The sequence below is a fragment of the Pipistrellus hanaki genome (genome assembly GCF_964339955.1).
Source record: "Pipistrellus hanaki genome assembly, chromosome: 4".
NCBI lineage: Eukaryota > Metazoa > Chordata > Mammalia > Chiroptera > Vespertilionidae > Pipistrellus > Pipistrellus hanaki.
In genome coordinates this window covers 70,205,061-70,228,082 of record NC_140506.1, presented here as the reverse complement: position 1 = coordinate 70,228,082, position 23,022 = coordinate 70,205,061, and the positions used below count along the sequence as shown (strand labels likewise).

General features: G+C 45.0%; 2 protein-coding genes across 2 annotated transcripts; one reads left to right on the top strand and one right to left on the bottom strand.

Annotated features, from left to right (window-relative positions):
* Positions 1-1,953: 1,953 nt before the first annotated feature.
* Positions 1,954-3,027, top strand: LOC311621415 (olfactory receptor 1f45-like). Its single transcript, XM_084881437.1, has one exon. The coding sequence runs from the start codon at positions 1,999-2,001 to the stop codon at positions 2,989-2,991; it is 993 nt and encodes a 330-aa protein (XP_084737563.1). The 5' UTR covers positions 1,954-1,998; the 3' UTR covers positions 2,992-3,027.
* A 5,336-nt stretch (positions 3,028-8,363) lies between these two features.
* Positions 8,364-22,915, bottom strand: ZSCAN25 (zinc finger and SCAN domain containing 25). The gene is made up of 7 exons (XM_084881419.1): positions 22,813-22,915; positions 21,203-21,325; positions 19,346-19,762; positions 17,693-17,894; positions 17,040-17,131; positions 15,615-15,729; positions 8,364-10,921 (listed from the first exon to the last, which is right to left on the bottom strand). Exons 3-7 carry the CDS (start codon positions 19,730-19,732, stop codon positions 10,089-10,091), a joined length of 1,629 nt encoding a protein of 542 aa, XP_084737545.1. The 5' UTR covers positions 19,733-19,762; positions 21,203-21,325; positions 22,813-22,915; the 3' UTR covers positions 8,364-10,088.
* Between the last annotated feature and the right edge of the window lie 107 nt (positions 22,916-23,022).

The following is a 23,022-nucleotide window of genomic DNA, read 5'->3' as shown; positions in this document are numbered from 1 at the left end:
ACAAAAGCAGGGGGAGGGAGGAGAGAAAAAGAAATCAAATTAGTAAGGCATTAATTCAAAATGAGTAATCTCTCTCCCATGCTAAGATATAGCTCTCAACACAGGCGAAGACCTCAATTGGGACCTGCTGCATAGCCGAAATCTCTATCTCCCCTCATACCCTCCCCAAGTGCACTGGTAAGTTCCTTTTCTCCAAGCAGGCTCCACTCAGCAGAAAGGCAGTGTGGGTAAAGTCAGCCCCCTAAGACAGTTTCCCCCTTATTGCTCCCTGCCCAGTTTCCAGATGGCCAACACCGTACTGCCATAGCTTTTCTGCCATCAGCGGGTCCCCATCACTAGTTGGCACGCTGACTCAAATTCTTTCTTCCCTCCCTCTTTCTGATTTATATTCTTATAGGACCCAAATTCTCACTCTATCTTGTGAAGCAGTGAAAAGTAATTTATATTATATCCTAATCAAACGTTATCTGAGCTTGCACTGAACTATGTTGAACTCCAATTTAGCAGGGTCCCCATGTTGCCCTGCTTCCAACTGTTACTTTGGCATTGTTATAGTTGTGATTTATCTTTGTTATCCACAGGGGCAACTCTCACCCTCCAGAGGCGAGTGCCTTCCTGGGTAAGCCCAGACAGAAGGGCTGGCTGAACTGTCCCAGTCAGCAGGCTCTTCTGTCCAGGTTTGCCCTGACCTACTCCATCTCCCAGCATCATCACCAGGATCAAGGTGACCCAGAGTCAGTGATGGGTGGCAGCCAGAGCACCCTGAGCCCTGGGCTCTCTGTGGGTGGGGAGACACAATATTCAAGAGGAAGGAGTTTATATACAAACTAGAGGCCTGTTGCATGAAATTCATGCACTGGGGGAGGGGGAGTTGTCCCTCAGCCCAACCTGCACCCTCTCCAATCTGGGATCCCTTGAGAGTACCTCTCACAATCCGGGACTGCTGGCTCCCAACCACTCACCTGCCTGCCTGATGGCCCTTAACTGCTTCTGCCTACCAGCCTAATCAACCCCTAACCCATTCCTCAACCAGCCTGATCATGCTTACCTGTCAGCCCAATTGCCCCCAACTGCCCTCCTCTGCCAGCCTGGTCACCCCTAATTGCCCTCCCCTGCTAGCCCAGTAACCCCCAACTGCCCTCTTCTGCTGACCCATTGCCCCCAACTGCCCTCCCTTGGCAGCCTGGTCGCCACCAACTGCCCTCCCCTGCTGGCCTAGTCACTCTTAACTGCCCTCCCCTGCCAGTCCAGTCACCCCTAACTGCCCTCCCCTGCAGGCCTGGTCACCCACAACTTCCTTCCCCTGCTGGTCTGGTCACCCCTAACTGCCCTCCCCTGCCGGACTGGTCCCCCCCAACTGCTTTCCCTTGCAGGCCTGGTCACCCACAACTGTCTTCCCCTGCTGGCCATCTTGTGGCAGCAATCTTTGACCACATGGGGGCAGCCATCTTGTGTGAGGGTGTGATGGCCAATTTGCATATTACCTCTTTATTATATAGGATAATACCCTCTGGTTCTACATATGCACCACTGTGGTTCAAAAATTCTGTACAGAAATGGCCTTCAGAGAGTAATCTTATCAGGATTAGAAAGAAACTATATTTCCATATCTTTTTTCTTAGTATTGAGACATTAGTTACTCATATCAAAGAAAGTATGATGGAAATTCAAGGGGCTAAAACACCCTCAGCAAACCCCTCATTGTTACCACCACTGAGTATCTGGCCATATGTCACAAGGATTCTCTTAAGAGGGATGGGGCCCAGGATGAGCAGCATTTTGTGGTGAAATGATTAAAACCCTGACTTTGGAGTCTGTTGTAGCCATAGGACTTTCCTTTGAAAGGTGAAGAGCCTTCTGGGGTTTGTATCAAATGAACACACAGATGTGGCCAGCTGTGAGTTGAGGGGCTATTTGAAGGAGGGGGAGAGGCATGGGCACTTCCACCCTCTTTATAGCCTGTGCCTGGTCTGGATCTCCCAGCAGGACTAGCTGACCATGGAGAAAGGAAACCACACGAGCGCCTCTGAGTTCATCCTCCTAGGGCTCTCCAGCCAGCCTGAGAGGCAGGAGCTGATCTTCGGGCTCTTCCTGGTCATGTACCTGATTGGGGCAGCAGGGAACTTGCTCATCATCCTGGCCATTGGCTCAGACTCTCAGCTCCACACGCCCATGTACTTCTTCCTCAGTAACCTCTCCCTGGTGGATTTCTGCTTCATCTCCGCCACAGTCCCCAAGATGCTTGTGAACATCCAGATGCAGACTCACTCCATTTCCTATGGTGGCTGCCTAACTCAGATCTACTTCTGCATTTTGCTTGCCAACATGGACAACTTCCTCCTGACAGCAATGGCTTATGACCGCTATGTGGCCATCTGCCACCCCCTGCACTACTCCACTAGGATGAGCCTGCAAGCCTGTGCCCTGATGCTGGGGAGCTCCTGGCTCGTCGCTAACTTCCACTCCCTGCTGCACACCGTCCTCATGGCTCGACTGGAGTTCTGTGCCAACAATGCCATCCCTTACTTCTTTTGTGACCTCGTCCCCCTGCTCCAGCTATCCTGTTCCAACACCCAACTCAACCAGCTCATGATTCTGCTGGTGGGGGGCTTGATCGTCCTCATCCCCTTCCTTGGCATTCTCATCTCTTATGTGCACATTGTGTCTGCTGTGCTCAAGATCCCATCTGCCAGAGGCAAACAAAAGGCCTTTTCTACCTGTGGTTCCCATCTCACTGTGGTCATCCTCTTCTATGGGACTATCACAGGGGTCTACCTGAACCCCTCATCTTCCCATTCAGCTGACAAGGACTCACTGGCTTCAATAATGTATATGGTGGTCACTCCCATGCTGAACCCCTTCATTTACTGCCTCAGAAACAAGGACATGAAGAGAGCTCTAAGGAAACTGTTCAGTGTGAAGGCTTTATCCTGTGGGCTGTGGACAGTAGAGTTCCCCCTCAGGGTCTTTGTGCTGGGAAGAGGAGAATGAACCCCAGGGACAGGCTGCACATACAGAGGGCAGGAGGAACACAGACTCCATCACCCTGGGTTGTCACCATGGCTATGGTTCCCTAAGTAATTTGCTAGTCCAAAATTTCTTAGGGCCCTGGCCCTGTAGTTCAGTTGATTAGAACGTCATCCCAATACATCAAGGTTGTGGATTTGATCCTCAGTCAGAGCACATACAAGGATTAACCAATGGTTGCATCAATAAAACAAGCCCTGGCCAGTATGGTTCAGTTGGTGGTGTGTCGTCCCATACACGGAAAGGTTGCTGGTTCAATCTCCAGTCAGGGCGCATGCCCACATTGCAGACTCAATCCGTGTTAGGGGATATTCAGAATTTCTCTCCTCTGGAATTCTCATCCATGTTTCTATCTCTCTCTCCCTCTCCTTTCCTCTCTTAAAAAAAAAAAAAATCAATCAATCAATCAATCAATTAAAAAAAATAACTGAAACAGCAAAAAAATTGATCACTCTCTTTCTCTCTCAAATCAAATTTTTTTTTTAAATATATTTTATTGATTTTTACACAGAGAGGAATTGAGAGGGATAGAGAGTTAGAAACGTCGATAAGAGAGAAACATCGACCAGCTGCCTCTTGCACACCCTGGGGATGTGCCCGCAACCAAGGTATGTGCCCTTGACCGGAATCGAACCCGGGACCTTTCAGTCCGCAGGCCGACGCTCTATCCACTGAGCCAAACCGGTTTCGGCTCAAATCAAATTTTTTAAAAAATTTAAATAACAAAACAAAATTTCTTGGCCCCTGCACAGACAACCCAAACTATCAAGAGGGAAATAAATTCTCCCCTAAAGACAGAACCATATAAACAGATGCAAATTCACTTTATCCAGAGATCTTCTGAAAAGGCCAACATAAAGTCAACTCATAGAAATCTGTGACCTGTGTTGATGCCTTTGCCAAAGGGGTACTCTCTGAAAACCCCCAGTCACCCCCACATTCCTCAAATACTTAACCCTTAAGAATTCCAATTTCCAGCCGAAACCGGTTTGGCTCAATGGATAGAGCGTCGGCTTGGGAACTGAAAGGTCCCAGGTTCGATTCCAGTCAAGGGCATGTACCTTGGTTGCGGGCATATCCCCAGTAGGAGGTGTGCAAGAGGCAGCTGATCAATGACTCTCTCTCATCGATGTTTCTAACTCTCAATCTCTCTCCCTTCCTCTCTGTAAAAAATCAATAAAATATATTTTTTATTTAAAAAAAAAAAAAAATTCCAATTTCCAAACTCCTCCACTCCACCTCCACTTCTTCAGCCAACATTTCTACATTCCGGGTTGAACCTAGTTCTGGGCACAGAATGATCATTCTCCCCGAAGGTGTCCCACTCTTGGCCTTGGACCCTGCTAGATGGGAGTTCCATGGCTGGAGATACTTAAATTAGCAATGTCTACAGTGACTGTTTTTATTTGAGCACCTAAGCAGACCTCATACTACTTTATTTCTGTGTTCTCTTAGGAACGAAAGGCCTGCCATCCACAGGGTGGTAACGAGAGAAAAGAGACTAGAGTTAGAGATAATTCTCTGTGAATGAAGAACATAAAGGGAATAAGCCACCATAAACTTTAGGAATATGTTTCTCCATAAGTTGACTTGGAGAATGAGACAAAGAGGAAAAGCCTCATAAAATGAGTCTATGATTGGAGAAGTTGTATTTGGTTTCCTGTAAAATATTCTATGTTCTATGAAGTGAGGCAGAGCTGGAAAAAACATTACACAGAAAGTCATAACAACTGGTTTCTAGTCCTGGCCCCTCCAATTACTAGCCATTTGACTTCAGGCCACTTGAAATTTACCAGTCTGGCAAATACACCATACTTTTTCAATTCCTACTCATGCTATTCAGCAGGCTCATCTTGCCCATTTCTATCAAAATTCCAGTTGGATTAGATAAAATCAGATGCCCTTCAAGAAGCCACCTCGAGTCTCCTAACCAAAAGAATTTCTCTCCTCTGGAATTCCATATAATTCAAATCCTATTACAACTCTTTTCATACTTTGCTTTGTATGATCCATGTTCACCCAACTCCATTTCAAACAGGATTGTGGGTCCTTTTTAAATTTTATAAAAGGTCCTGTTCATGGTAATAACTTCATTCTCAAAAGATTATCACAGTGCTTGATTTGAAATAATTACTCAATAAAAGTATGCTGCTATAGACTATGATGAAAATGACAATGACATTAATGACCAACACTGGAGAAAGAACACTTAAGGCCTTTCTCCCATGATTTCACCTTAGCCAATACGTTCTATATCTCCCATCCTCCTCTAAGGAAGAAGAGTTACCAATCTGGTTGGTCTGAGCCGGGGGAGTTCACTGGCTCATATCTTATGAAGGGCAGTGTGCCCTGAAAGGTCAGCATCCAGAAATGAAGCTCCCTCCTTCCAGCCTGGCTCTGATTAGTCCTCTTCTATCTGTGTCTGGCTGGAGTCCCCAGTTGGGGTCCAATCAACCACACACACAATGCCTGCACACACAGGTCCTCAATTCAGATCTGGAGCTGGAGAGGGAAGGAAGGTAGGCCTAGACTATTTTCCAGCCCACTTTTTACCACTGACCCTAATGATGGAGGTTATTGGGTACAACTCAGATACTAACAAAGTGGTACTTTGGCACAAAGTTTACTATTGTTCCTTAAATTGTCTCCTTGGAAGCCCCAGGAGTTGGGATGATTGCCAGGGCAGAATTTATACTTCCCTGGGTCTCTAATATAAAACCACAATAAAAGTAACAAAATCTCACCTCAAACATGTAAAAATGGTGTGTAAAAAAGTTGATGTAAACATGAAGAGGTCTTCCTTTAATAAACATCCTATATTAAAAAAAAGGCTAATATGCAAATTGTCCCCTCCACTGGGAGTTCAACCTGGGGGCGGGGCCAGCCAACCAACCTCCCGAGGCCCTCCCTGGCCCACCCCCAATCGGGCCCACTCCCACCCCAATCCAGGGTGAGGCCGGGCAGCCAACGGCCTGCAGCTCTTTCCCCCAGCCAGCCAACCTCCTGCATTCCCACCACTGCTCACCCCTCTCCTGCCCCCCCTCCACCAGCCCTATCTTGGCCTTGATCAGGGCAAGCCAGCCAGCCCCCACTGGTGCATGAATTCATGCACCAGGCCTCTAGTTTGCTATAATGGTGAATAGTACAATAGTTTGGCTTCAAGGTAAAAAAAAATTTTTTTGAATAAGAGAAAGAGCAGCAATAAATATGAAAGACCTTCAACTGAGCTTACTTACTGGTGGATTGTGAGAAGGCTTTCTGACTCTAAAGACTTTCTGACTCTTCTAAGGAAGGAAAATTCTCTTATGGCAAACACCTTTCAGACTGACTCTGATCCTAGCCCAGAGCTGCTTGCTGACAGGTAAATTGATAGGAATGTTCTCTTCCTCATCCTGCACATGGGTTGACTATAAAAAGTTCAGAAGCTCAGCCATCCTTTCAGACTTGGCAGCATAAACCCTTCCTTTTCCTCCAATAAATCAGGACATTCCTTTCTTTATCAAGCACAAAAGAATTATGACTTAAGGTATTTCACTAAGAAGGGATGGTAAAATAAAACATTCAAAAGAAAACAAAAGGGAAGTGGTTTTTCTTGAATAGAGCTTCCAAACTATCTAAAATCCAGTCCAGTCTTCTGTTGAACCTAGTTTCAGGACTGGAACTGATTCTGTTAGTCACAGAGGTTGTGCTCTTTCCCACCCTCTCCTCTATTATTACAGTGGTCTCCCCATCAATGTCCTCAACACTCTCTGAGTCCAGCATCTATATATTCTTGATAAAATGTTAAATGTCAATCTGGTTACACCCCTAGATCTGTAAGTTTTAAGTTGATACAGAGAGCAGATAACTATATTAAATGCTATGGGTATACAAACAACAAAATTCAGAATGTAAGAAACTCCACAGGATAAAGAACTCAATTGTCCCAGTGAATGAATTTCAAGAAGGAAAAAAAAGCTGAAACCTATTTGGCTCAGTGGATAGAGCATCGGTCTGTGGACTGAAAGGTCCCAGGTTTGATTCCGGTCAAGGGCATGTACCTTGGTTGTGGGCACATCCCCAGTAGGGGGTGTGCAAGAGGCAGCTGGTTGATGTTTCTCTCTCATCGATATTTCTAGCTCTCTATCCCTCTCTCCCTTCCTCTCTGTAAAAAATCAATAAAATATATTTTAAAAAATATAGGAGCTACTGATTATTAGACTTAGAAGACAAAACAACAAGTTATAATTATGGATCTTGAATCTTAACTCAAAGGTTCTAAAAAAAAAAAAAAAGCATGTGGGTTTTTTTTAAAAAAAAACATTAATTGGGAAATCAGGAATTATTAACTTTTTAGGTAATAGTATTGTGATTATTCTTTTAGAGTCCTTACCTTTTAGAGGTACACGCCAAAATATAAACAACATTTAGGATTTGCTTCAAAGTACTTCAATGGGGGAGGAAGAGGAGAGATTAGAAATAAAGCAAGATTGGCTATGAGTTTATAATGATTAAAGGAGAACGATGAATACATGAGGACTCACTTATATATATTTGAAATTTCCTATTATAACAAATCTCTAAATAGAAATATACAGAAAATAAAATATTTGACATTTAAAAATAAGGCTACTATAACCAGTGGTCATGGACAACAGGGGGGTGGGAGCTTATATGGAGAGGGGTTTGGGGTAAGTTTGGGAGAATGAGGACAATTATGTGATATCATAATCATTTAAAAAATAATAATAAAATAAAAATAAGGCTACTACATTTCCATGGGGAAAATTCGCTTTTGAGACATTTTTGAGGCATCATCCATAAGCTTTGGTCTCTAAACAGACAGAGGAGCCAAATGGGAAGATAGCAAGGCCTGACTTTATCCAAGCTTCTCTCAGGAGATTCCAACTAGCTAAAAACCCAGAGACGTCTCTGGCTAAGTGTATGATCAAAGAGAATCTACAACTTAATTCAAGTAAACTGAAAGACCACATGGTGGCCCCATGCTTCCACCCAGCTTTGGAATACGGACCTCCTAGAGAAAGCCAAACTCTAGGCCAGGTCAGCCCTCATGTCTAGACCAGAAGCAGGGGCTTCCATCAGGTTTGGCTGCCAAGTGGCTATAAGCTTTGCCTGGTTTGTCTGGAAAACAGGGAAAAACATGCCGATTTTGCATCTGGACCCCGATGCTGCTAAGTAGCAGCAGCCCAGAGTCTCATACTGTAGACGTCTCAGATACACCCTGGTAAGTGTAGCCTGGAGGGGACAGCTGAGGGGTCAGGTCATTTGCTAAATCAAAATTAAACACCATGACTATCAGTCAATAAACAGATTAAGTAATGTGTTTCAAAATGGACTGAATATTGCAATTCCTTGTATTGAAGTCATTACCATTTATCTTATTTACAACCAAAAATAAAAATAAAAAATCCCAATGAAAGAATATTAAGAGGCATCACAAGACAAATTACATCTTGCAATTATAATTCACAGTCAAAAGACTAATTTACTCAGCAGACAGCATTTAGAGGCACAGAATTACAACACTGCAGTGCAGTCCATGTGAATTACGCGGTCTTCAGAATTTCAAACAGAAAGAAAACCCTTTAGTGATGGCAAAATAATATAAAAAGCTTAAACACAGTTACAAATACTGCATTTTCTCATTTTTAAAGAAATGCATTTTTAAACGCCTACATATTTATTTTTCCTAAATTGGCACTCATGCAAAACAGATTTCTACCATCTCATCACTTCCAGTTGGCATTCAAGACCCCAAGCACCTCAGACGACAAGGATTTAGATGCACTGAGGACAGAGATTATTCAGTAACAAGACATAGATGGCAAATGCATTTCAGGGCAAGAAGCTGACAGAACCAAGGCTATGCTCAGATCCCAGGTCCAGAGGGTTCATGGGGGCATCCATGCATTCCACCTTCGGTGATTCTGAAGATCAAATACATTCACTAAAATGTAAGCTCCACGAAGTCAGTGATTTTCCGATTTTATTCACTGATATATGTCAAGCACCTGCAAGTGCTTCTGGCACACTGTTGGGCCTCAATAAATAAGTGTGGAATTAATCAAGTGAGAACACAGAAAAAAAAGCATTTTATATACTGCAAAATGCCATCAAATATAGAGTATTAATAGTAGTTCATCTTTCAGGCTTAATTAGATCTTTATACAGAACTGAATGCTTTTAAAAATACTCTCATGTTTATTTAGTGATCGATAACAAAATATTAATTTCCGAATAAATGTGTGGACAGTTGTTATAATACAAGGAATGGAATGGGGGAACTTTACAGATGAGGGTAGAATGTGTCAAAGGGAGCTACAAATAAAGTAAAATAAACGAGGCTGCCTGAGGGATCCGACAAGGGAGGGGAAGACCCAGCACCCAAGCAGGAAGGGCAGAATGAGTGAGCACAAGAGTATCTTCTTACACAGCACTCACCACATGTGACTTAGAACACGATAATGGTTTTGTGTGTGTTTCCAATGCTAAATCAAAGCTCCTGGAGAAAAAGGTTTCATCTGTCTCATTCACCATCTTCCCAGTGCCAGGTATATGGTAGGTGTTCAATAAATATTTAAGTGGAAAAGAGAGTGGGGGGAGGAAATAGACAGAGTCCATATCCTGGCAGGCAGGATACAGAACACAGAAAAATTAGTTCAAGCTGCCAACAATGGACAAAATTTTGCCTTCACTACCAGACTTGCTCAGGAGGTGGATATGAACATCCCACTGAAGGAGAAAAACTTCAACATGAACTAAAACTCAGGAAATCGTTTCCCAAAAGACGGTAAGAAAACTGTTAGCACTAGTTGGGTAAGAGACAGGAGAGGCTGTGCTCTCTGGGAACTCAAAATGAGCCTGGTCTTGCCCTTTCTCTTTTGAACAAATGGGTCAAGGTGTCTTTCTGCACCCTGTAACCCTCACCAACCCCTCCAAATCCTTCAGAGAGTAAAGGTGAATAACATCCTCCAGAACGGTCTCCCTCCATTCGGTGGTCCTGGAAGGTCCCGCCTTGTCCAGCACCTTGTATTACAAAAATGCATTTCCGCAGAGCACCCTTACTGCACGGGAATCTCCTGGCGATGCTGAGTTTTCTGGTGCCGGTTGAGAATGGACCTCTGGTTGAAGCTCCTCCCACAGGCAAGACAGTGGTAGGGCTTCTCCCCTGTGTGAATCCTCTGGTGTCTGACCAGCCGCTCCCCTTTACTGAACCGTTTACCACACACCTGACACCCATACGGCTTCTCCCCGGTGTGGGCTCGCCGGTGCACGGCCAGGTTAGCGTTCCTGCTGAAGCTCTTGCCGCACTCGCAGGTGTAGGGCTTCTCCCCAGTGTGAGTTCTCCGGTGCACCTGCAGATGCTGTCTCCGGCTGAAGCTCTTCCAGCAGTCCCCGCACTTGTAGGGCTTCTCCCCCGTGTGACTCCGCTGGTGGACCTCCAGGTGGTGCCTCTGACTGAAGGTTTTCCAGCACTCACTGCACACGTAGGGTCTCTTTCCCAGGTGGGTTCTCTGGTGCTTCATGAGGTACTCTCTCAGAGTAAACCCTTTCCCACACTCAACACAGCCATAGGATTTCTCTTCTTCGTGGGTTCGCTGGTGTCTCACGAGATTTGAGCTCCGGCTGAAGCCTTTTCCACACTCGGGGCACTGAAAAGGCTTCCAGAAGGAGCTGTGAGTCTTGAGGTCGTCAGGCACAGGTAGGATGCCATGCTGGGGAGGCGGCGGCCCTGGCATGTTTCCCATAGAATTACCAGGCTCCTGCTCACAGGTTCTTCCAAGCTCGGGGCTCTGGAGAGCAGCTTCCCCAAACCTCTCTGAGGTCCCCTGAGCAAGCGCCCCCTTGAGGTCAGCCTGCTGGATTTTGGCCTCTTTTTCCTTGCTCCCAATGCCTACAGGACAAAGGAGATACATACTGATTCTGTAACAGCAATGACAGTAAATTTATGTTAATGCAGAATGGTGCAGCCACTGGGGAAAATAGTATGGAGTTTCCTCAAAAAATTAAAAATGAAACTGCCTATTGACCCAGCGATCCCACTTCGGGGTATAGATCCTAAGAATCCCTAAACACCAAATCAGAAAAGACACATGCACCCCTATGTTCACAGAAATGTTATTTACAATAGTGAAGATCAGGAAACAGCACAAATGTCCATCAGTAGGAGAGTGGACAAAAAGGCTGTGATACATTTACACAACGGACTACTTCTTGGCTGTAGAAAAGGAACTCTCACCCTTTGTGACAACACGGATGGGCCTGAAGATTATTATGCTAAACAAAATAAGCCAATCAGAGAGAGACAAATACCATATAATTTCACTAGTATGTGGAATCTAATGAACAAAATAAACTGGTGAATAAAACAGAACCAGAGGCATGAATACATGGAACAGACTACAAATGTCAGAGTGAAGGGGGATGGTGGGGACTCGATAAAAGAAGATGAAGAGATTAGCCAAACAACTTAAGTGCACAGCCCATGACAACAGACAAGTGCGGTGCTGACACCTTGATCTTGGACTTTCCAGCCCCCAGAACTATGAGAAATAAATGTCCATTGTTGAAATCACCTAGTCTTTTTTTTTTTTTTTTTAGATTTATTTAGTTGTTTAGTTGCTTTTTTAAAATAATTATTTATTGTTGAAAGTATTTCATATGTCCCCATTTTTCCCATATTGACCCCCTCCAGCCCACGCCCCACCCCCACCCCAGGCCCTCACTGTCTGTGTCTATGGGCTTGCAAGGTCCTTGGTTGATTACCTTCCCCCTCCCCTCATCTCTCTTCCCCTCTACCCCCCTTCCATCCAAGATTCTGCACTCTGTTCCATGCTTCCATGTCTCTGGATCTACATTTGAGTGAGGTCATATGATACTTGTCTTTCTCTGACTGACTTATTTCAGTTATCATACTCTCCAGGTCCCTCCATGCTGTCTCAAAAGGTAAGAGAGTCTTCTTTCTCACAGCTGCATAGCATTCCGTGGTATAAATGTACCACAGCTTTTTTATCCACTTATCTCACCCAGTCTTTAGTATTCTGGTATAGCAGCCTGAACTAAGACAAGTTCCATGCCTTTTTACAGAGTAGTCGACCAAATTTTAATGTCTTCTCATTTAACTTTCTAATTCAGATTTATTTCCTTCAAAATCTAATTCAACAATTTCCTCTAAAAAAAACCACCCTGATTATTCTCTCACCGTGGATCTCTTCAGCACATAAGTATTCGATTAGCACTTTGTTTATTCTGCGCTTACTTATATATGACCTCACTGTAAATGCTACTTTATATTCATCCAAACATCTCAACGATTATAAACCTATTCCAGTAATTCCTGCTATTCCATTCACCTGCTCCACTCACCTCCCTACTCACACTGCTCCCTCTGCCTGGTCTTATTTTACTAGTCTGGGTATCCTGGAAGCCTGGCACAGAGACTAACTCAGGAAAGGTGCTTAATGACCACTGGATGAGCAAATGAACCCAGTTTGTCATTGACATTCTTATACCAGACCACCTCTACAATAACATCTTTAATAAGACTGAAATGCCTGTGAATGCTACTGAAATGCCTTGCCCAATCTAGAAGTCCTTCCTCTGATCCCTTTTACACTCTCTAAATTAACAAAACAATTGTTTGTAGAAGAACATAGGAAGGGGAAGAGGAAAAAGATGAGAAAAAGTAATAGGAAGCAAAGAAGCCAAGAGAGAAATGACAAGTGGTGCTTAAATGGGAAAAAGATCCTTTTAGGCACAATCATTAGAAGATTAAAAAAAAAAAAGAAAAAAGAAAAACAGAAATTGCCCAACGGATCTGGCTCAGTGGTTGAACGCCAACCTACAAACCAGAAGGTCACAGATCGATTCCGTCAGGGCACATGCCCCAACTGTGGGCTCAAGTCCCACTTAAGAGGCATGCAGGAGGCAGCCAATTGTCATCATTGATGTTTCTCTCTTACACCTCTCCCTTTCTCTCTGAAATCAATAAAAATATACTTTTTACAAAAAACAACACAGAAATTACATACTTCCTGATTTGATAAAATATGAAGAACACAGGTATCAACTTCTGATGTATTCTTCTGTTTCATAAACTTTTCAAGAAAGTTAAAGTATACAAAGCATAAATGTAGCACTCAAAGAATTTTCATAATGAACACAATCCTGAAAACAGCATCCAGTTCAACAAATATTACCAGCCCTCAGAAATTCCTTTTCCATCCCCTTCGGTGACTATATCCTGCCCGCAGGGTACATGCTATCCAGACTTTTATCACCATAAAGTGCATTTGCCTGTTCTTAAACACTACATAATTGATTTACATGTTGTTTCTGGCTTCTACTCAACAGTATTATGCTTGTGAGATTTACCCATATCATGGTTTATAGTTGTAGTTACACTACATTCTTTTTCACTGGAGTGTAGTATTACAGTGTAAGAATATATTCCAACCTATTTCTTAGTTTCACTGATGTTCATTTGGATAGTTTCCAATTTTGAGATTTTCTAAATAGTAAAATTAAAACTAAATGCAATACATGACCCAGAGAAAAATCAGATTTGTTGTACCACTTATCTATACATCGATAACAGGAATCAAATCCATAAGCTTAATGTATGGAAAGACACTCTAACCAACTCAGCTACCCAACCAGGGCCTTGTGTTTATTTTCTCAGGCCTGATCGTACAAAGCTATCAATGCAAGAGCTGCAACTACTTGGAATGAATCTCAGGAAGACCTGAAGGTTGCAATGGCTAGAAGATGGTATGCCTGGGAAACAGAACTTCATCTCACCCAGCCTCAACATAAATGCTTAGCGTTTGAAACAATGAGTGGATAAGAGGACAAACATACAGTCAGAAATGGCCAGTAAAAACCCTGTGGGAACACAAGGGCAGGATCCTTCCCACACACAGTCACATCACTTACAGAGGTACATTCCTGGCAGGAAGTGAGACACTAGAATGATGGTACCTCCATTTGAGACATGCTGCACAAGGCCTTGCACTGGGCAGTTATCTGAGGGTTTCCACATCCTTCCACTACTCCATAATGGGTATTATTACAGGTACTTGGGGTCTTCATAGGACTGCTAAGATCGTAGAGTCAAGCACCTTCATTTTTAACTCTTCATTGTGACTACTTGAGTGTTGGCCACAGAGTAAATGCCAAATAAAGATTTCTGGGTTAATAAATGAATGAATACTTACTGACTCATAAAGTAATTACTTAATAATACTTGTACAACTAATAAGAATATCTAACGTTACCATGCTTGCCAAATGTTTAGATTTATTATCTCATAATGCCAAGAAACAGTGTTCTAAAAGGGGGAAAAGATGCTGAGACCGGTTTGGCTCAGTGGATAAGAGCGTCGGCCTGTGGACTGAAGGGTCCCAGGTTCGATTCCGGTCAAGGGCATGTACCTTGGTTGCGGGCACATCCCCAGTAGGGGTGGTGCAAGAGGCAGCTGATCGATGATTCTCTCTCATCGATGTTTCTAACTCTCTATCCCTCTCCCTTCCTGTCTGTAAAAAATCAATAAAATATATTTAAAAAAAAAAAAAAAAAAAAAAGGGGGAAAAGAGAATCAGACAAAACAAAGGAAAGGCCAACCACATTTCTTTTCCTGTCCCCACTGTGCTCCCCACTCAGCCCAGAGATTTTCCACACTATTCTTCTTCACTTGCAAGTCCCCAAGCCCCTGAAGTTCCCTCCACTGGCTTTGCCAGCATGCCTTTGCCCTGCTAACTCTTCCCTCCTGCGACTCCGCCTCCTATGAGCTCTTTTCATGTTCATGCTGACCAAGTTCTCCCCGCTCTCACCTCAGGTAACACCCAGCCACCACACGAGAGGCCAAATGGAGGCTCTGCTTGCTCAGTGACACAGGTCCACTCCAACACCTCCTGTCGCTAAAATCCTACCATGCTTTCTCATGCTCCAAAGGTTTCAGGTATATTAGTTCTTTCCAACACAAAGCTACTAATGTGGGACCTACACAGGGGGTACTCAAAAAATACGTGCTGAATGAATGAGATCAGAGGACCCATCTTTTGCTGCTTTTCTCTTAATCTCAAGCCCTCAGCACCCTTCACTGATGGACACAGATTATTAGGGGTGTCGAACTCCATCAGAGAAGGGGCCAAAATCTAAAATCCAGCCTAAATCGTGGGCCGAATGGTTTACTGAACAGTCATAAACTGACAATGTCATAAACTGACAGCGGAGTGCAGTGATGACAGCGCGGTGCGGGCCACATTGCAAGGCCTGGCGGGCTGGATTTGGCCCGCGGGCCTTGTGTTTGACATATGTGGATTAGATGCTCAGAGGATCTAATGACCAACCTGCCTCATCACAAACAGAGTAATTACCTTGTGTTTTCTTCCCTTGCCTGCTCCTCTCCTGACACAGGAATGCGTCGAGCCAGTTCTCACGCCCTTGGCCCGTGTTCTTTCTCTGGTCCTGTGTACTTATCTGCATGAAACCCCCTTCCTTTGTCAGTAGCACCAGATTCTGAAGTCTGGGGCAAGGTTGTAGCTTCCAAAACGCCTGTTTCTTAGCTGTGGGATGGAAAGTCTTACCTGCACAGTCCTGTGGCTCCACGTATTCCCCAAAGCAGTCTATCTGGGCCGGGGCCACATGCCTCCACTCTTCCTCCGGGAAGGCCAGAGCCATATCTTTAAACGGTCCCAGCCCCTGAAACAACAGGACACACTGTGGGTAAAGAAATGATCCCGAAGAAGGAGCAAACCAAAAGCAGAGAGACCACAGGGGCCAAAACTCTAGGAAAGAACAGAGCCAGAAGATGGAAGGAACAGTGTTCCCAGCTGGCTTTAGGAGCAGAAGTACCTGCCATTAGACAGTTTAATGACAGAATGGACTTGTTTGAGCCATTTTATTTTTGAGTTTCTGCTGCAGATGCTTAGTTTGTACCCACTAAACATAGTATCCAACTTCTACTTTCCAATCTCCTCCACTCAATCATCAAACTTGATCAAGCCTGAGAGCTGTTATTTACCCCGTCAGCTCAAACTAATTTTCCCTCAGAAATAAGTAAACATTAGGCATTATTAAATTTACCTTCAGAAATAAGTAAACAAGGCATTATTAAAACATTGTCTTAATAATGCCTTGTTAAAATAAATGCAATGCCATTCATGATACCATAAAGAACTTTTATGGTAGACAAGGAGAGTCTGACCAAATTAAAACACATTGCTGTCATTCTGTATTTTCTCCAAACCCTGTCCAGAGAAAACATGAATAGGAAATGACACAGGCATCAAATCTTGCCTAATTCTGCTTTAGCTAGATCAGACTTGATTCACTTCTCTTTTTTCTTTTTCTTTTTTTTTGACAAATGGCATTTTCCCTTTTACTGTGAACTCCTCACTTTAAGACTCAGTGTCCCTTTTAGAAAGGTGCCATACTGGAAATCACACCTCCCTGGTAATCTCATGGAAGAGACTTACACTGTCCAAGAGTGCCCCACCTTTGCTCCAGCTACCCCAGACTAACAGCAGGCTAAGAAGTGCAAACAAGACCAAAACTCCTGATTCTGGTCTTAAGTAGGGGCCAGACAGACCACTCTCCTCAGCACTCCTGAGAGGCGCCAACCCTCAGTCAGCTACACTCCTTCTGAGTGGGGAGGTCCAAAGGAAGAACAACAGCAAAGTATCCACAAAAGGTTACTGATCTCCTGACCAACTACCACAGCCTAGGTCAGGCTTATGGGTTTCTATCAACAATGCCTTCCTCCTCACTATTAAAAGAGTGGTCAATTAAAACAACTCAGAGAGTAATCAAACAAGTGAATTGGGCCTTATGCCTGGACCATAAGGCACAGGCTGAGTTCACATTAACAACTGGGGGTGGTGAAGTGGAGAGAACAAAGCCGGTCAGGACAGAAGGTAGAATAATTCCACTTTGTGGCTGGAGAGAAATCCTGGGGAAAGTGAACCATTCAAAGCTCCATCATGATCACTGGAAAGGCAGACACAACTCACCTGGGGCCCAGCTGTGAGGAACCCAACTGCCATCTCTTGGTCTCTAGTGTTCACTGTGGGGAGGCCAGGACCAGCCTGAAGAATTGGAACAGCTGAGCAGATAGAAAAAACATGAGCAGGATTAGTGCTATCTTACAGTTAGCTCATTCAAAGGGTCCGCTGCTGATCACAGAACCCTAGGACCCAAAGACTCCAGACAGATAGGGGTCTGGGTGTATCCTATCCTGTTCTCAGCTGAGAAAATGGTCCCAACGCAATATATACCCTGTCCCTTCAGGACAATGGATGCTCCCTATGCTGGAAATAGTTCCCTTTGAGATTCAGTATTACAATAAAGTCACACATTACTTTTAGGGATGTAGCTGGTCTGCTAACTTAAAAGTATCTCTACCTATCAGCTGCTTATTTCCTGACGGTTTCTAGAAAAGATGAGAGGGAAAGGAGACAAATGCCAAGAGATACTGCCTGATAAAATCAAAGAGTGAAGGTATTTCACTTCATCTCTCTCCTGAAGTCAAGGAAGTAGCCAGAAAAACTCAGAATTACACCTTGCACGTACTGTATCAATTGTTGGGTTTGTAAAGGAAAGGGGGAGGGAGAGAGCACAAAGCACCATTTCCTGTGCCCTTACTTCCTTCCTGTTTGCATCTTACCCGGCTCCTGGAAGGCCTGTGTCCCAGCACCAGGGTCCTGATTGAGCTGCTCCTCGGCGCCTTGGTCGAGGCCTTGAGCACCTTCCCCATGGGGCATCCCCCACTCAGGCTTGACCTCCACTGGTCCCAGGTGGACACCTGCTTCCCAAGGGCCTCTGCAAAGTGCCATCTCCTCCTGCTCTCCCTGCACGTGGCATGGAACCTAAGAACAGGCCCCAAAACCTATTTAGAATGAGGCCTTGTTATGAAAGGAGTTGAATAAAATCTACAAAAAGAGCCAATAAAAAAATTATTCCAGCTGCAGGGGAAAGGGACAAGGTGGCTCAGCTCTTCACCAGGACATCAGTGAGAAGGTGAAAAGGAAGCTAAACTCCATTCTCAAGCTCTAAGCAACTTCTGTGTATCCATGACATTTTACAAGGGTCCCTTCTGTCTGCCTCAATATGGGTGTAATTTTACCACGCATAAACATCACAGAGAGCCAAAATATTGTCTCACTACTAGAAAAAAAATTCTCCAGTTGCAGATGATGAAAATAAAAAAAAAAATACCAAGCCTAAACTCTGCAATAAATGAGCTAGTGAGCCCGGCCGGCATGGCTGTGGTTGAGCGTCGACCTATGGACCAGGAGGTTACAGTTCGATTCCCGGTGGAGGCACATGCCTGGGTTGTGGGCTCAATTCCCATTGTGGCACATGCAGGAGGCAGCTGGTCAATGATTCTCATCATTGATGTTTCTCTCTCTCCCCTCTCCTTTCTCTCTGGAATCAATAAAAAATATTTTGTTTTAAATTAGCTAATGAGAAAAAGTCACTCTTTTTTCTCCCCAAAATCAGGTAGCTATATTAGAGTGACAGACATGACCAGAGTCTCAAGGAAGCAGCTGCAGTGCAGTTACTTGGTGTCACCAGAGCACCACCACAGAATCGCTGAGTCATCTGAGCCAACCTCCCAGGTGCGGAACAGCACAGTTACAGATGCTCTTCTCAGTAAGAACATTCACTTACTGAGCTGGTTTGGCTCAGTGGATGGAGCATCAGCCTGCAGACCAGAGGGTCCTGAGTTTGATTCCGGTTAGGGGCACAAACTCAGTTGCAGGCTCCTCCCCGGCCCACACCCTAGTCAGGGTTCATGCAGGAGGCAACCAATCGATGTTTCACATCGATGTTTCTATCTTTCCGTCTTACACTCTCTCTTGAAATGAATGGAAAAATATGCTCAGGTGTGGATGAAAACAAAACACACACACACAAATAAAAAACACAAGTAATGTATTTTTAAAAAACTAAATTAAAAAAAAGAATATTCACCAAGTGGACATCCCTGCATTCCCACATCAGCTCTGCCTAAAGAGGAATGGGTCTAGGAGGGACCTTGGAATCCACCACTACTGCCTTTTTTGAGTCTGAGGCTCACAAGGAACATCTGGTCAGCTTTCTGCCCTGATGACCAAAAAAGAATCCCTGGGAATGGCTTTTCTTGCTATAAAGTCCACTGCTACCCCTTCACCCCCAAAAAAAGTACATCGGGACTACAGGCACAGAGAAAGATTCTGCATCTCATCTACTCCCACGCTTCCACAAACCTTCCAAATCTTTAAATCTCCCCTCACCACACCAACAAAACCAGACCCAAGACACCCTTCTCACCCACCGCCTTGGCCTCCAGTGTTCTCTCTGTGAAGTCCTCCACCATGGCCACTAGGGCCTTGCCACTCTGTGGGCCATGCTCCCGAATCCAGGTATAGAACTCCCGGGGCAGGATGGTCAGGAACTGCTCCAGCACCAGCAGCTCCAGGATCTGCTCCTTGGTGTGCAGCTCGGGCCTCAGCCACTGGCGACAGAGCTCCTGGAGTTTCCTGAGGGCTTCCTGCGGACCGGCTGCCTCCTGGTAGCGGAACTGCCGAAACCTCAGCCGAAAAGTCTCAGGACCAGGATCCTCCCTTCCCCTGCCCCATGGCAACTCTTTCTCCAATTTTACCACAGGAACACCCATCTGCTGCTGAGGGACTTCTGCCATCCCTGGACGCTCTTTAAGCATCTTCACACTCTCATCAAGGAGGCTGCGGGTCTGTTGGGAAGACAGACAGACAATGACCACAAATGAGACATGGATCAGTCCATCCTAATTGTCTCCACGTCAATGAATATTCTACTGGAGAACATGGCAATGACCTTCCAGGACAGGGGTCGCCAACTGGTGGTCCGTGGACTACGGGTGGTCCATGAAGTCCGAAAGGCTGGCAACTGCTGTTTTAGGAGACATTTTTCCTTTTTTAAATTTTTATTGTGTTTTGTTTTTTTTACAGAGTGGAAGAGAAAAGGATAGAGAGTTAGAAACATCAATGAGAGAGAAACATTGATCAGCTGTCTTTTGCACACCCTCTACTGGGAATATGCCCGCAACCAAGGTACATGCCCTTGACCGGAATTGAACCTGGGGCCCTTCAGTCCGCAGGCAGATGCTCTATCCACTGAGCCAAACCAGTTAGGGCTGTTTTAGGAGACATTTTCAAGAGACTGAGCATATGTCTTGAAAATTATGTCAATTCAGTTCAGTTATTTGCTAACCACCTAGTATGAGCTGAGAATGTAAAATGTACAAGGGTTTAGCTTTTACCCTCAAGTACCTGTTAGGGAGCTAACACTCTAATCAGATAATAATATAAGATGGGTGATAATTAGGTCAGTCACCTGGACTCACTCTTCCAAAACTAAAGGACATAAACATTCAATACATATATATGCCAGACCCACAGAAACTAGAAATACAATAGAAAACAAGACAGACAAGATGCTTATCCTTGACAACGACCACAAATGAGACATAGACCAGTCCACCCAGCTGTCTATTGAGATAAGTTCTAGAAAGGAAATAAGTAGAATTTTCTGTTAGTGGGGAATAAATAATTTCAAGAAGACTTTTCTGAAGAGATGACACTAAGGCTGAAGGATGAGAATGAGCCAGTCATTCAAAGAGCATTCCAGGCAAAGCTCTGAGAATAAAAATTACTCTGCATGTCAGATAACAAGCCAAAGTGCCGTATGGCTTCAGCAGAGTAGGTCATGGTCAGAGCTACACAAGTAGAAGCAGAGGCATGCAGAAACCAAGGGCTTGCCTTAGCTGGTTTGGCTCAGTGGACAGAGCGTCAGCCTGTGGACTGAAGGGTCCTGGGTTCGATTCCGGTCAAGGGCACATGCCTGGGTTGTGGGCTAGATCCCCAGCAGGAGTGCAGGAGGCAGCCAATCGATGATTCTCTCTTGTCACTGATGTTTCTATATGTCTCTCCCTTGCCCTTCTTCTCTGAAATCAATAAAAATATTTTTTTTTAAAAGGATTAAAGGCTCTCCCTTGCCCTTCTTCTCTGAAATCAATAAAGATATTTTTTTTAAAAAGGATTAAAGGCTTTACTCCTATTTCTTGTTTTAGTAGGGAGCTACATGTTCTACAAAGGTCATTTTGCCTGCAATGTATTGAGAACAGAGAGGAAAGGAGGGCAGCAGCACTTACTGTGGTCCAAGCAGATGACAGGACTTGAATCAGGATGGCGGCAAAGAAGCAGACAAAGTCAAGACATATTTTGGAGGTAAACCCAATAGATTTACTGGTTGGTAGCTTGAGTGTTTGCTCAACCTAAAGACAACAGAGCAACATATATACAATTATCATAATTGAAAGAGTGCTAATTTGTGTAGGCGTTACCATTTAGAAAGCATGTGAACACATATCCTCATTTAATACTTACAACAATTGTGTACTACTTCCCCTACTTTTCAAGATGCAAAAACTGAAGATGTAAGAGATGAGATGGCTGGCCAAGGTCAGCTTCCCAAAATACATGGTTTAGATGAGAAACATGGGAAGCCAAAAAGATAAAGGTAAATGTAGGATCAAGTACTCATGAGAAAAAAAAGAGGCTTGTACTACATTGGAGAATGAGTACTGTTTATTTACTTATTTTTTAATATATTTTATTGATTTTTGTACAGAGAGGAAGGGAGAGAGATAGAGAGTTAGAAACATCGATGAGAGAGAGTCATCAATCAGCTGTCTCTTGCACACCCCCTACTGGGGATATGCCCGCAACCAAGGTACATGCCCTTGACCGGAATCGAACCCGGGACCTTTCAGTCCCCAAGCCAACGCTCTATCTATTGAGCCAAACCGGTTTCGGCAAGAATGAGTACTGTTTAATTCCACTGTGGGGCAAAGGCGGTGACTTACGCTGGGGAAATGGACCTAGAACTCCAAAGCAGGTAAGGGGCTCGGCTATTAGAGGGAGGGAACATCACTCTAAATGGAGCAAAGAATGAGCCACTGGTAGGAGGCAAATCCGAAGCTTCTGCTTAAATACCCCATCAGGGCCAAAACTGGCTTGGCTCAGTGAATAGAGCGTCGGTCTGCGGGCATGTACATTGGTTGCAGGCACATCCCCAGTAGGGGATGTGCAGGAGGCAGCTGATGGATGATTCTCTCTCATCGATGTTTCTAGCTCTCTATCCCTCTCCCCTTCTCTCTGTGGAAAATCAATAAAAATAAATAAATACCCCATTAGGTGTCTATGTATTTCCTGACTCTTCTTAAATCTATTTTACATTTTCAGTCTATTCATTTTCTCTCCTGCATCTATTGAGCTTGCTTTCATGACTTTCTATTATAGCTATGGCGTTCATCCCACGACAGCGCAAATTGTTTACCCACGTGTCTCTGTCGACCAGATTCCCAGAAGGCAAGCAAAGTCCTCCCTCACCTTTTCTTCCTGACACCTGACAAACAGAAGGCGCCCCGTAACTATTCGCTATCCTACGCGTTGCCCTACAATCGCTGCTCTCACGTCTCGGAGAGTTCTGCTCTGGTGCAGGGTCTCCAGGACGCGGACGACGACCCCGGCCGGGCGGGATCGGCATCCCTCCTCCTACCTGAGCCAACCGCAGGCGGCCCTCCACCCGCACCGCCCGGGGCCCGGCCCGCCAGGCCCGGGTGCGCGGTACGCAGCCCCGAGGAGACCCGCCCCCCGCAACGCCAGCCCCGCCGCCGCCGCCCCCGGCCCCGGCCCGCACCACAGCACCGCCCCGGCCCCCGATCTCCAACGTGCCTCGTGGCCCCAACCCGCCTCTCACCCAAAGCCCCGCAACCGCGCCAAGCTCCCCGGTGCCCTCCGAGGACCGGAAGTAAGCGAACGCTGTCAGACAGGTGCGTAAGGGGAGGGTCCCTTCCGTTTCCTCTCTAGGACGCTCGGAGGTCGGGGCGACTCGATGGTCGCTCATCCCCCGGGGACCGCTCTGGGTCGCCTTCCCGGGCTGGTTTCCTCTGGGCACTCGGTCGCCAGG